General features: G+C 43.0%; 3 protein-coding genes across 7 annotated transcripts in view; all 3 read left to right on the plus strand.

Annotated features, from left to right (window-relative positions):
• The first annotated feature begins 26 nt into the window (after positions 1-26).
• LOC148815074 (protein FAM187B-like) lies at positions 27-1,674 on the plus strand. Its single transcript, XM_088905873.1, has 2 exons — positions 27-841; positions 1,137-1,674. The coding sequence occupies exons 1-2, from the start codon at positions 27-29 to the stop codon at positions 1,642-1,644; spliced, it is 1,323 nt and encodes a 440-aa protein (XP_088761999.1). The 3' UTR covers positions 1,645-1,674.
• Positions 1,675-2,461: 787 nt separating this feature from the next.
• On the plus strand, positions 2,462-6,128 carry LOC148815075 (protein FAM187B-like). Its single transcript, XM_088905875.1, has 2 exons — positions 2,462-3,276; positions 5,792-6,128. Exons 1-2 carry the CDS (start codon positions 2,462-2,464, stop codon positions 6,126-6,128), a joined length of 1,152 nt encoding a protein of 383 aa, XP_088762001.1.
• Positions 6,129-7,396: 1,268 nt separating this feature from the next.
• Positions 7,397-14,088, plus strand: part of mag (myelin associated glycoprotein) — a 40,961-nt gene continuing 34,269 nt past the window's right edge. For all 5 annotated transcript variants that reach the window (XM_088905863.1, XM_088905866.1, XM_088905868.1 and 2 more), the window contains exon 1: positions 7,397-7,505. The gene's annotated coding sequence lies outside the window, so the exon portion shown is untranslated. The remainder of the gene's footprint in view (positions 7,506-14,088) is intronic.

Here is a 14,088-nt window from a genome sequence, read left to right on the forward strand (position 1 = left end):
CTTTGTGGAGGGGTGGGGAGGTAAATATGTATTTCCTTTGCCCAGTTCTTGGGCTGGTGTTTTTGAGTCTCGTTTGGGTAAGTGCGCAGGGCGATACAGTCTGGCCCTGCCCGGAGAACCGTCCCTGTCAGGCAGCCTTCGTGTCCCACAACCCTGTGTTCTTGGGCTGCCGCAGTCCTCCAGGTCGCGCCGAGGTCTCATGGCTTTACGCTAACTTCAGTGCCGCAGAGAAGGAGCTGGTGGAGTTATTTGCAGGAGGACGTGTGAATCGGAACATCAAGACTCCGGGTTTGATTCGTCTAGTTTCCCAAGCAAAGCTGGCGAGGGAAGACCTGGAACTGATGGAGCCCCTGCCTTCCGATTCGGGGTTTTTTCGTTGCCAAGCGGGAGACAGCGTCTTAGCCGATTACGAGATCGATTTCCAAGATGCGCAGCAGCTGCGCGTAACTTATACAGCTCAGGGGCAGGCTCCGCTGTGGAACTACACTGCCGGGTCCGGAACTGGGGAACAGGTGCTTCTTTATACCCGGTGGAGTGCCTGGCAGTCCTGCGACCGCTGCGGGCAGGAGCCGGGAGAGAGAAAACGAGTGGGGCTCTGTTATGTTCGCTTTCCCGGGAGCGATTCCAACAGGGGGCTCCCCTGTGGTCTGGCGAGGCTAAAACTGGGAGAAAGCGGGCCGGCGCTCAGGAGGGGACCCCAACTGCAGATCCAGAGCTGCTGGGACGTGTGTCCCAACACCCTGCATCGCCAGAAAGCAATCCCATTCCTTCTGGAGGACACCATCATCGCCGAACCCCATGGTCCCGTCTGGCTCAAGTGCCCCAAAGCGTCTATTTACAGGTAAACAAGACGTCAGAAGTCACACACCGTAAACAGAGCAACGGATAACCCAACAGTGAAGCACTAGCAAAAAGAAAAGTGCAAAATTGTCAATTTGTCTCAAAGTTATCTTCGTAGAAACCACTCGGAAACGATTGCAATAATTAATTGTAAATGTCAGTGCTGTGATGAAGCCTCAATAGTGAAATGGTATACGTAGTTTAGAATGAGTATTGCAAGGTGACTTGTGTGGGAGTTTGTCATAAAAAGAGGATTTGCACAAAAGTTAACGTTTCTGCCCTGTCTTATGTTTTAGTCCCGTGTATTGGCAGAGAAGAGGAGCCTCTTTAACCAGAGTTAGCTTGCTGAGAGAGAACGGCAGCCATTCCTTGGACACCCGGACAGGCGGTGGGATCTACCACATTGGCCGCACCTCCCCGGCCGATGTGGGGGTGTACCGCTGTTTCGTTAGCCGCGCAGTGACCGGCGAATTCACCGTACAGCTCCGCGCCCCTCTCAAAAGCGGCCGGCGGCATCAGCAGCTAGGGTCCCGTTTTATCAAGGGCCTCCTGATAACGTTCTCCTGCTGTGTCATGCTGATCGCCACGGCGAAAATTTCCACTCTGGCTTGCGGGAAAATACAGAGCCTACAGCCGCCCACGTCAGGACGCGAGGAGACGGGTGCGCTACTCTCACCGCGTCCGTCCGAGAAGCTGACGGACTTTGAAAAGGGATCTGAAATTCCAGCGCCGGCCCAATCCGGACAGATAGGGGCAAATCAGCATTTTCAACAGGATATCCATGCCTTGTGTGGTCAACCGTAATTCACTCTCTGATCTGCAGATGGCACAGTAGTCAACGCTAACATTACAAATGTTATATACACGGGGGAAAAAAAAAATGTAGTCAGAGTTCATGCTCAATAAATGCTAAAGAAAAACGCCCGCTTCTCGGATTAAATTCTCGGTGCATTTGCTTAAAAAAACTTATTTTTGTTTGCTCAATGCGATTTGTTTTTTCTCGGCCAAGCGTCATGAAGGCTAAAAATTCTACAGTTGTATTCACTTAAAACATGAAATACTCTAACCTGCATTTGTAACGCCTTTGATTATATACCTATTAACAGGCGTTTAACATTTGGAAGACCTAAAGCCATATCAGTATCTGGTTATAAGCTACCTGTTTCTATTATCCAACACTGTAAAGAAAATATTCGTGTATTGTAATCGCAATAATACACAAAAAAGTGAAAACTTCTCTTTTCAGATACAGAGAATGGCAATCTTGTCTGAACCACACTATTATATCAATATAATACAAACAACAATTATATGATAATATTTATATATCCAATTAGAGATAGATAATGTATCTCACACATGTAGGAGCAGAAAACCTTTCAGTGTTGTGTTAGTTTTAAAGCAAGCTTATAATGCAACTGTTCTGTGAAAATCGCCAACATAACCTGCATTATGACCTCACAGTCAGCTCATTGCATTGACATCATTCTGATGATGTCACCACAATGTAAATAGAGCTTTAGACTCATTTGCCACTAGCCAGAGCAAGACAGGACTCCTGGGACAGATCAGCCTGGCTGTTCTTATTAATCAGTGAAGAAATGGCAAGACTCTATGCAACATGGCCAAACTAGCAGTAAGCCTCTTATGCCTGCTGACGGGTGTGCTTCATATTGGATCTGCTGCGGGCATGACTGTAGAATGTGTGATGGGTGAGACTTGTGTGGTGGCTCTGGCTAGTCTTAACCCTGCTACACTGGTCTGTCCCGAGCCCTCAAACTATGAGTCCATCACCTGGGACTACGAGAACCTCACTGCTCAAGGTTTTGGCCCAGCGCAGGTCATAGGGGGGCACGAGGCTCGCCCGTCCTTTTCTGCAATGGAATTTCAGACCAGGCTGACGGTGAGTCCAAGAGAACTGAAATTTGAAGACATCTGGACCCAAGACTCCGGCATTTACACGTGTAGGAGCAGGAATAGCACCCTGGCCCGCTATCAGGTGGACGTCCAGGACGTAGGCCGGCTGCACGTTTCCCACTTAGCTCTGGGGCAGAAGGCCCTGGACAACACTTCCCTTGACCTGGGGAGCAAAGGCCGGGTGGAGCTCTTCACCCTGTGGTCGCCTTGGCAACCGTGCGATCGCTGCGGGCGCCGGGGGGAGAGGAAGAGGGCCGGTTTCTGCTACGCCAGTGGGCCGCCAGGGGAGGTGGTCCCCTGCGGTTTCGTGGGAAAATGGCTGGGAATGGGAGGAACAGAGGGCTCAGCGGTCAGCCGGGGTCCGGAAATCAGAATTGAGACCTGCAGAGAGGACTGCTCCGAAGACACGGAGCATACAATCAGCTTCTCAGACCTACTGTTCCTGGCTCTTGTGACGACGTATGATGTGCCTGTCTCCGGTATTGCTACCTTAAGCTGTCCATCCGCATCAATCTATAGGTGAGGTGGCATGCCTGCGTGAGCGTTAATTGTTGGGCACCTTGCATGTTTATCAGTTATTGATTAAGACCACTAGTCTATCAGTGGTGTCATCACTCTTGATTTATATATACCATGAAAGATTCTTCATCTTTTTTGTCATCAAAGGTTTGTGCTTGTTGTTGTGAGTGCTTGTTTCAGTGTCAGTAGGTATATTGGGCTAACGGGGTTAAAACTGTATCTCTCTTTCTAGCAAAGTAAGTCTTTTACTTTTTTGATAGATTATAGAGTACATATAAATAAAATATATTACTACTTCTACAGGTATTTAGGTTTTGGACACAAGCTTGTTAATTTTGACCACAACTGTATTCCCCCGGTATGTAAAAATAACTGGAAACTAAGCTCTCCTTCATTTCTTGGAAGGTTGTGATCTTACTTGAGTGTGAAATTATATAGTCATTTTCTTCCCCTGGGAAGAAGAGTTTGTTAAGGCCATCAGTAGCTATCTTTTCACATGTAATCACACAATTTAATAATGCTATACCTTCCATTCTTCTTATAGTTATAAAGTAACCACATGTGGAAAAGGATACATTTGAATATATTTTAAAAGCTTTTAGAATTTTTTAGCTGTTTTTTACATCACAGCTACTGTTTGGAAGCAGCTGGAGGTGTGTACCACTTTCATTTCTGTATGCTGGATCTAAATAGATTGCTCTTTAGCACTTTTATTCATAAACTTCAACATACTCGGATTTTTTTTTGTTAACGGCAATAAACCGTTAACAAAAAATGTCACGTATGCTACATTGTCCCCCGAACTGCTGTTTGAAAGAGATATAACATTGACCGCCAGATGGAGCTGTTCTGCAGAGCTGGGGGTGGAAGGCTGGGAATGTGCAGAATGTCTAAGGAACGTCTGGTATCTTCGCTCGTCTCTATTCAGACAGCGAGCGTCAACCCCACTCACAAACCTGCGCAGGAACGGACACACAGGAAGGCATTCATTGCTCTGTCACACGGCACAAGCACCCCTCGAAGAATGACGCATTGGTTTTACAATAAAACCCACAGAGAAATGTCTAGACTTTTTTTAAAAAAAGGTGACAAAAAATACCAGAAAAAACAATAACTTCTACAGCCTTCAAAAACAGAAGGCGTCCATAATAAAGCTAACCTTACCAGACATGCACACTTCCATTTCAAAATGCTTATGTCCTCCTTTGATTGCTTGTTTCAATAATTCAAGGTCTTATTAACGCAAAAGCTCAAGGAGCATACGTCTTGAACTCTTCATAAATTCCAAGGGCCTATCAATCTTGTTGATTGGCGTCTTCTAGCATTAAGATGCAATGATGAGCCTCTTTCAAGCTAATCTTTACTAGTTTCATCAGACAATAATTGCCAAGCCTTCAAGAAGAACTTGTGCCCCTTTTGAGCTCCACTGGAATCTGCGCATGTTGCTGAAAGGACAAAAGGACACAAAGCAAAGGCTTTTTGATTACATCCAAAGAGACCCTGATCTCTGTCTAGTCTACGAAGTGTCAGGAGCGGTTGAGAAGAAAATGTCCTTCTTGGGAACCATTCTATGGTATTTTAGTTAGATATGGAAGGGAAAGAATGAGGCTGTGGTTGGATGGGTGGGGGAGCTGTAGAGAGAAGGGAGAGAGAAGGGAGGGAGAGAATCAGTGTCTGGGAGAAGGAGGATACGGACTACTGAAACGCTTGTAGATTGAGTGAGAAAAATGAAGCAGAGAAATTTACTACATTCACACTTCTAATGTTTTTGCTTTGGCCTGTCCCAGTGCAATGCCAAAAATCTATCTAGAGGTCTGATTCCTCTATAAAGAAGCAGTACTATCCACTTCATAGATTCAACAGGCTTTGCAAGCAACTTCAAACTCTTCTTTGCGGGAGAACTAGAAACTAAAGATGTTGACTAATTAAAAACGAAAGCATGACCCAATGAGATCATTAGCAACTTGGATGGAATGTCCACTTCTAGACCAGGCCGAGGTAATGTCAGTCCTCAACGATGAGATTCCTTCGGTCTTTACAGGCCTTGCTCAACTAAGAATGCATCAAATCCAAAAAGACAACACTGATTTGGCTTCTTTGATTAAATAACTACAGTCGCATGCGGAAGATGCACTCTACCCTTGACCTTGCAGTTCTCGGAAACCAGGAAGGAATTTCTGTTTCACAATTTTTCACAACATTTCTTTTAAAAGTCCCTGAAAAATAACCTTGAGAACTGGAACCGTCCATCCATGTGTCACATTATTTAAAATCCTCACATGATCTGACACCTAAAGTTGCAGGGAGGAATAATCATTATTAAATAGTATTTTTTTTCACAGAAAAGCCTTCCATTATTTATCCAGAAAAAACAGAAACATACTCTTTCTTTAGAGAAAAGTGGGTCCCTTTTTCCTAAGACTAGTATAGTGCTCTAAAATGCCTTGATAAATCTTTCTGCTGCCCACATTTCCTCAAGTCATGGTAACCAGTGGTGTCCCTCTTTGTCCCACAGGCCTGTGTACTGGGAGAGACACGCTCTGCCCCTCACCCAGCTTGACCTCCTGCTTCAGAATGGCACTCACTGGCTGGACAGCAGGACGGGAGGCGGGACGTATGTGATCTGGCAGGTGGAAGGGGCCGACGCGGGCCTGTACCGCTGTTTCGTGGCTCGGAAGCTGAAGGCCAGGTTCCTCTTGCGGATCAGGGTGGGCCTACTGTCCAGCCTGCTGAGGGCCCTGCAGTTTGTGGCCTTGGTGTCATTTCTCTTCTGTACCTTCCTCAGCTTCGTGTGGCTCACGAGGCAGATCCACCTCCAGCGCCTTGCCAGGGTGGAGTCGCAGGTTTCCTGACCAGAGGGAGGGCAGAGCAATAAAAGAGAGAGCAAAGACAAAGCCCAGGTCTTGGTGTGCTGTCTTCAAGAGCACAGCTCTGTGTAGCACAGTGTGCCTCCAGTCCTTAACTCCTAGAAAGCCTGAGGTCTTAAAAATGGTTTTCAATGAAAGAGTGACCCAGCAAACTTGAATATTTCTGAAAAGTGTGGTACATAAACATGCAGATCCTTTTTGTGTACAGTGGAGTGTGCATGTTCTGCTTTGACTTTTCTTCTGGTGTGCTCCTCAGTGTGTATGTGTGTGAGTGCCCCGTTTCTATTTCCTATACTACTTGGCACAAGGTTTGGGTTACTGCTACCACTATAACTGATAGTTATCCTCAATATTTCATAACTTAAAACTTAGAACACGTAACAAAAACTGTAAATAACTTTAAAAAAAACCTCCGAGCTGCAGTTCAGACTGCAGTAATGAAAGAATGCAAAGGAACAAGTAATAGGTTTATTCCATGCTGAAAAAAAGAAGAAAGAGAACACAACGTTTCGGCCGTGGAGCCTTCTTCAGGTGTCAACCTGAAGGCTCCACGGCCGAAACGTTGTGTTCTCTTTCTTCTTTTTTTCAGCATGGAATAAACCTATTACTTGTTCCTTTGCAGCCTACGCATGCTGATGCAGCTGCCCACCTGAACTACTACCGTAATGAAAGAATGTCTGGCAAAACAGTTCCCTGTAAGACAATTCTCCTCAGTTAAGTACTGCTTCTTTAATGCTTCTCAGAATTTATTTAGCTTGTACTTTCTGATGCTGTTCTACAGTGTGTGCTGTCATTTGCGTTTGTTGTGTGAGGGTGACAGCTGCTCTGCCCCAGGAGAATATTAGGGGTCTAAAGCTGCTGTGCGATGATGACAGAATCACACACACCAGGTTTGCTCAGACCTTTGCCACAGCACATACGGACTCATCATTCTTCATAGAGCTTGATAAAGACTACCACCATTTTATTGGGAACTACACAGAAAATAAGTGTAACGACGCACCGTTCTTTCTGAAATGACAGTGTGGGCAGCAGAAAGAGTGATTCTCTTTCCTCGCCACGTTGGTGACTCCTTCCAACCACTCCCCTTTCTGCGGTGCCATAAGGTTGGCAGTGTGTGGCAGAAAGTGCCAAAGGGATGCTGAGCCCTGGGCAGAGGGAGAAAAACAACCCTGCCTCACCGCGCCTGCCAGCCCCAAGCGTGCGGTCTGTCAGCGAGCGCAGTGGGACGTTTCAGAGACCAATAACAAGGCTTGGTTTTCTCCTGTGCTCTGAGCGGCAAGCCACAGATGTCGCCGGAGATGAACTGACTGAGCGCCTGATTCTTCTCCGCTCGACGAGGGGCTCTGGAGAGCAGCAAAGGTAAGGCAGCTCTCTCTCTTACGGCTCAAAAGAAAGATACTTACTGTATGTGCCCTCCATGGAGCTCGAAAGCTAAATTCTGTGTACATGTTTTTAGAATATATTTTTGATCTAATGGACATAAGACGTGTGCACTGTATTGTCTTTCCATTGGGTTTACATTTTTAATGTTTAACATCGAGGCATACTTCAAAAGGAAAAGTTATCCTTTAGACATGAAGTAGCTCTACTTCAGCAGCCTGTTTCCAGCTCTGCAAGGAAATTCCGACAGCATTTCAATAAATCTGTTTATGATAAAGGTTTTTTTGGGTTTTCAGACGATTGCCTGCAGAGTAACTAGTTCATAAACTGAGTGATTGACTGGATGTGTTCAGTAAATTTCCAAAAGTAAGGCAAAGTGTTATGGTCCCTAAAGGATCTTAAAAGGGAAAGGATCTGTGTTTTTTAGGAGATTGTGTGCAGCTGGTTTCTTTTTACTAGAGAGAGAGAGAACTTTGTAAAAGTCCCCTATGTTATAACATTGTAAAACCAAGGCGAAATCTTTAACCACAGAGCGGTAGGGTAAAATGGTGATCTAGACAGTGGCAAATGAAAATTAGGTTAGTACCTTGAGGTAAATTATTTTGAAAAAAGGCAAAATATTTTTTACTTGTGAGAATGTGTCATGCTGGGAAGGAATTCATGTCAATATACTGTGTTAATTCTTCCAGTTTCATATCCATAATATCGCAGTGTCAAGGTGTATAGTACCTGCAGGGCGAAAAATATTTCACAAGAAATATTCCAACTGTTGTTATGATGACAGGCTGGGCATTTTTGAGCATCTTGCAGCATTTTTAGAAAAGATTTGTGATCTTTTATTTAATAAAATATATCCACACTTTTATTTTACATTTCGATAACACACTTTTTTGTCTCTGAAGCTAAAGTTTTATCCATAGTGCTGCTTCACTGAAGTCAAAAGATATCCCTAGATTGCATACAGTGCAAAAATAAATTATAAATCTCATTGCATTGTATTTGTTTCAGATTTTAGATGTTGCAGGTTCTTATATAAGATAGCATCAGGTGTGGGAGTATGTAAATGCGTTTAACTTTATTTTGAGTCAATCTGTATGGACAGATTTGTATAGTTATTACAACATTAATCATATTGGAGCTCTGATTTTAAAAATAAAACCTGAAATGGACAGGCTGCTATGCAGTGAGAGTTCTTTAGATACTTAATTTGCATGAACGAACTGGGATTTAAATATCTCTTCTTTACCTTGGCTACTCACTACATATATTATTGCTTCTTTCAATGCCTGTTAGTAAACCCATCCAATCTGGCATTCTGTTGGTAATCCACGCCAATTGAAAATGTGATCTGAAATGCATCTCTGTCACAAATGAATGGTTTTTGAATGCTATTGGCATAACATAATATATTGACAGTCAGCATAGTGATTTGACTGGATGAAATTTACATTCCAGTGCTACCAATGCAAAAACTACCCCAGCATCATGGACGTTAAGATATTATCTCCTTAGATCCTCCTCTGAGTGCAACTATTTGCCTCTGCCCACACTTCAAAATACCAAATCTCATGACATCACTTTTCACACACGAACATCGTTAGGAGTTATTTCAAGCATTCTGCACCTCCCAGTTGTTTGTGACAAGTTTCTTATAATTCCAAGGCCTTCATCAAGCCAATCCCAAAAGGGCAACTGAGTCGAATATTTCCTCAGTAATGCTGATTCAATGTCCACACACCCAGAGCTCTTTGTGCAGTGGTACACCTCACCTTGTAGTTCCACGTTTGGGCAGATGACAATATCGGAGACATCTTTGGCATGTTGACTAGCTTCACTATTCTCCTGCTCCACAAAAGGTGGTAAGGAGATGGAAAAAGCAAACTAAATGTATATAGTCTAGATTTTTAAATGAAGAAAACCGTATTAAGATCATGAAATGCAATGCACGAACATTATGCAAATCTCCTCAGTCTTTAACAGAGGAGGTCACAACGGGACCAGATATAACAATTGAAAATGCCTGTAAGTTACTGACAAAGTCACACCTTTGCATTACTTTAGGCTCAGCAAAAAACAAGAGCACGGGACCACAAGTGGAGATTATGATGTGTTTAGGACTGAAAGCAGGAGGCACTTTTTTGCACAAAGGGCAGTGGGTGTCTGGAGCAAGATGCTGAGCCAATTAAGTTGAAGCCAATTCCCTGGGAAATGACAAAGACGCCTTTTGACCTGCTCCTCAGCTCAAAAATGTCATGGAACTCCTGAGAGGCTGTACAGGTAAAACTGTCCCTTCAAGAAAAGGTTGAGTCCTGTGGTGCAGACAGCGCAAGTTCAATCCCAGGTCATGTCGCTAGCCATGCCTGACTGGGATTTCCCTAGCGACAGCACACAACTGACTCAGCACTTCCACTGGGGACAGGCTTAGTCATCCAGGGCTTTTCTCGGCTCTCTGTGAAACAGCGACACCTGCAACATTCCCAGGTGACTGGCGGCTTGCTGTGACTTTAGTGAGGGACGTCCTCTCCTTCCGACAGTGCTCAGACACCCAATGAATTTGGGATGCTTCCTATGTGGGTGTAGAGTTAAATATTTGAGACATGGAGACACTTGGAGATTCCAAATTCATTGGGTACAGTAGATATATTATGTGGAATAATAGGAAAGTAAAACAGCCTACACACCATGATGGGTTAAATGGTCTCATCATATGTATAGACATCTTGCGTTTTTTTGTTGATCCGATGATCCACAAGTTGAGCAGGGTTTGGATTTACAGATCATGCTCTGGGCGGCCAAACCGTTCCCTTTTGGAAGAGGTGGCCACTGTAGTAGGACAAATTTGCAGTTGTCAATCAGGGTCTTTTAGTGGCCTAGCTAGGAAAGAATCAGAAAGGTAGGAGGGACATCTAATTAACCAATGGAAGGCAAGTATTTAGTTGTGTTCCAGAGGGATAAAATAAAAATACTGTTGCTGATTTTTTAAATGAAAGACCATCGCCACTATCTGATGGGAGTTTGTCTCATTGACTTCTCCACAATGTCTTAGACCACAAAGGGGCCATGGGATCCTCACAAGTCAAATAATAGTTTAGATCAATTTCACACTTAGGGTACTTTATGCACCTACAGTATGACAGTAATTTAGCTGGCTCCTGCAGTGCTTTCCTAACTATTTGATCTTGCTTTCAATGTGCGTGACTACAATATATTCATCTGAGACTGACTCTGTTCTACCATGGTAATATATATTATTAAATATAGATTTATTTGGTGATAAAAAATTAGCGCCTCACTAAAATAGTAAAGGGAGATTTGATCACAGAAGATCTTGAAACAAACATGTTGGATGTATTTAGAAACCAATCAAAAGCTGCATTACAACTTTGGTATTATGGTATTTGGAAATGGTTTTACTGTAATTATGACTGTAATACTGAGAGATGAAAACACCACCAAAGCAATAAGTGGGTATCTTCCACTGAGTTGTCATAGGTCCTTTAAGGAAATTGGTTTAGAAATAGAAACTGCTGTGATTAATGTATCGTGTTACTGATTGACAGACTGTACTAGCCAGGGAACATATTTCTGGCCATTTTTAATAAGCCAGGAAACAGTCAGTTAAGCCCAGATTACAAACGGTTCAAGCATGAGGAATAATTTCTCAGAGCTGGGATGTGTTCAAGTGAGGTTCTGTGGTGGATAAATGCAATATCTGCTAGAAATATGTCTGACAGCTTGAATGACGCTGGTCTTCTTTTTCTCTGTGTGTGTTTACCTGATATTATTTTTAAACTAAATCATTCTTATTTGCCAAGAGATAAGAAACAATCTTTTGAAATCTTGGACAGAAACAGAAACAGATCTCTGATAGTTCTGGCCTGCTTTCTCTCGACTGTTATATCTAGATTCCTCAAAGGTAAACACTTCTAATGTGTAAAAACAAAAAATGACAAAATGGTAATTCCTTCTAGGGAGGTGCAAGACCTAATAGTAAGGGAACATTAAAATTGAGAAAAGAGACACTTTTTTACACAAAGGGTTGTGGGAGTGTGGAACAAGCTTCTGTGCCATGTTGTTGAAGCTGATACCCTGGTTTACTAGATGGGTCAAATAGCCTCCTCTGGTTTGAAACCTTTCTTGTGTTCTTAATTAAGACCATAAGCAAGGATTGGTTCTTGTTTACACTATGAAAGAAAGCTCTCATTGTCCCCGCTTGTCCTGCATCTGGCTTTGAGAGCACATCAAGTTGACGTTACCCTGATATCCCATTGCTGTGAGGATCTCATCTGAAAAAAAGTTGCTCTTGTCAGATTTGTTCAACCAGATTAAAAAATAAACCAAAGTAATCTAAAGCTAAAGTGTCAGGATTTGCAGACAGCACAGAGTTCAGGAAAAGAAAGAGAATGAAAGGTATCATTTCAAGCTAAGGTGTGAATTTCTCATTGACAACTGACAAGACTTTGCTGCTTTACAGCTCTTTGACAAGTGCTCCCTGTCAGCTAACTATTAAACAAATGCAAGTCTAAGAAAAAGGGCTGCATTTTTTACAGGAAGCGGTTAGAAGCAGCCTTTTCAGTTGTGATCAAACAATGGTCTGCTACCCTTTTTATCTTCTTTTTGTGGTTTTGTAGTGAAGGAGACATACTGTGGGAGATTGAATGAAATTGGAGAAAGACATGAAGACAAGTCATTTTTTCAACTGGCCCCTTACAAGTTTTTTTTGGTACGTAAGTGAAATGATTAGGAAATATCTGAGGTCCTTAGGTTCAAGAAGACCCTTGAACTTTGCATGTGTCTTTGCAAAAATTGCAACTTAAAATGGAAATGCAGTTAAGCAAAGAATGAGAGATTTTGTTGTCTTCATGTCCTATAGTACACAGTTTCATTTTTGACTGACATTTTGCTGTTTGTAGCCTGAGAAATGACTAGATAATGAAGTCAGAGAAGCTATTTCCAAATCTGATTTTTTCCTTTATGCCATGCCTTGGCCCCTGCTAAAAGCTACCTAAATTTCCTGAGGAAGGACAACTGGGATTAATTTTAACAGAGATGAGAGTGTAGTATGGTCTCCATGCCCATCAGTTACTGGGTTTTGCTTGCTCCAAATTTACATTCCTTTAGGTCACACAATATTATATCAGCGTTGAAATTGATATATAATATTACAACATTATATTCAGAAAGCATTGAAACTAAAATGACTTCATCATCATTTGGCAGAAGACAAATATGAAAGCTAATCAAAATCATAGAATAATGTGGTCCAGCTTTTATCATTGTTCTGTGGATTTGACCACAAGGGCAGAATTTTGTATACAACACCTTTGTGAAAAACTGAAAAACGTGAAAAACTGGCCTGATGTATTCGCGATCAGGATCACATATTTCTTCTCAAAGACAGCACCAGCTATGGGAACGTCAATACTGGAATATTGGTTTACAATTTACATTGGTTACAACTGGACTTGTGCTACATTGCAAACATACATTGTAGACACACCTGAAGAAAGCTCCACAGCCGAAATGTTGTGTCTCCTTTCTTTTCAGCATGGAATAAACGTCTACCTGTTCCATTGTGAACATGCTCTTGTTTCGCTTAGACATGGATGGCGATCATTTTGCAACTTTAGATGTTTGATTCTCCTTTTCTCCAAAGAGTTGTCAACCTTGTTCTACATTTGGGGCTCAGAGAGGTGCTGTGTTCATTGCTTTGAGTCTTGATAGCAAAACAAGAATTAGCTGAAAGAGAGTGAAGAATTAACTGAAAAAGAAGACAATAAATGAGAAAACAATAACCTGTTTTGACCTTTCTCCTTGGCCACAATGACTGAAGAGGCCTCTGTGTACATGTGAGTTATTGACACTGTATCCTGACCACCATGTGCGAGAAGTGGCTGCCTCATAGTGGAGCCCCCCGCCCCCCTGTTCCACCTCCTACACAAGGCCCATTGTTTCAGATGTCCCCTGCATTCTGATGGTACAATCCAAGCCTGTCACTGACAGACACTGGAAAGTTCGTGCACAGAGATAATTGTCTAAAAGCGGAACAATCCTGCGGTTCTTCTTTCGCTCCCAAGATTAGATAATTCTTGCTCTGGCTCTGCCTGCTGTCCCTATTGTTGGAATGCAAAAAAAATAACGAATTGCCGAGGTGATCCGAGATCCTTGTTGCTAGTGCTCAAGACTGTGTGTGTGCACAGGCACCCACCGTTCCCATCTGCAGCCCAAAGCATGATGTAAGCCTGCATGTGTCCATGTAAACCAGTCACAGCCAGCAGCCAGGGGTCTTTTGTGTCAGGCTTCTCTTTGGACGGCTCCTTTGGCCCAACTGAGGATCCCACTGTCATCCACACATAGTTCACAGAAAAGGGCTCAATCTGGTTCTCCAAGCGTACTTTTATTTCAAGACTAAGCTGGGCTTTAAATAACATCACCAGGTGGGAAACATTACAGCAATCAGTTTGGGCCATTCTTAATAGTTGCCTTTATGACTTTGAACTTCTATATCACAGGTTTTAAAATTACATTTTTTTTTCACCTTTAGTGTTCCTATTATGTTGAG

The sequence above is a fragment of the Atractosteus spatula genome, chromosome 25 (assembly GCF_055471065.1).
Source record: "Atractosteus spatula isolate fAtrSpa1 chromosome 25, fAtrSpa1.hap1, whole genome shotgun sequence".
NCBI classification, from domain to species: domain Eukaryota; kingdom Metazoa; phylum Chordata; class Actinopteri; order Semionotiformes; family Lepisosteidae; genus Atractosteus; species Atractosteus spatula.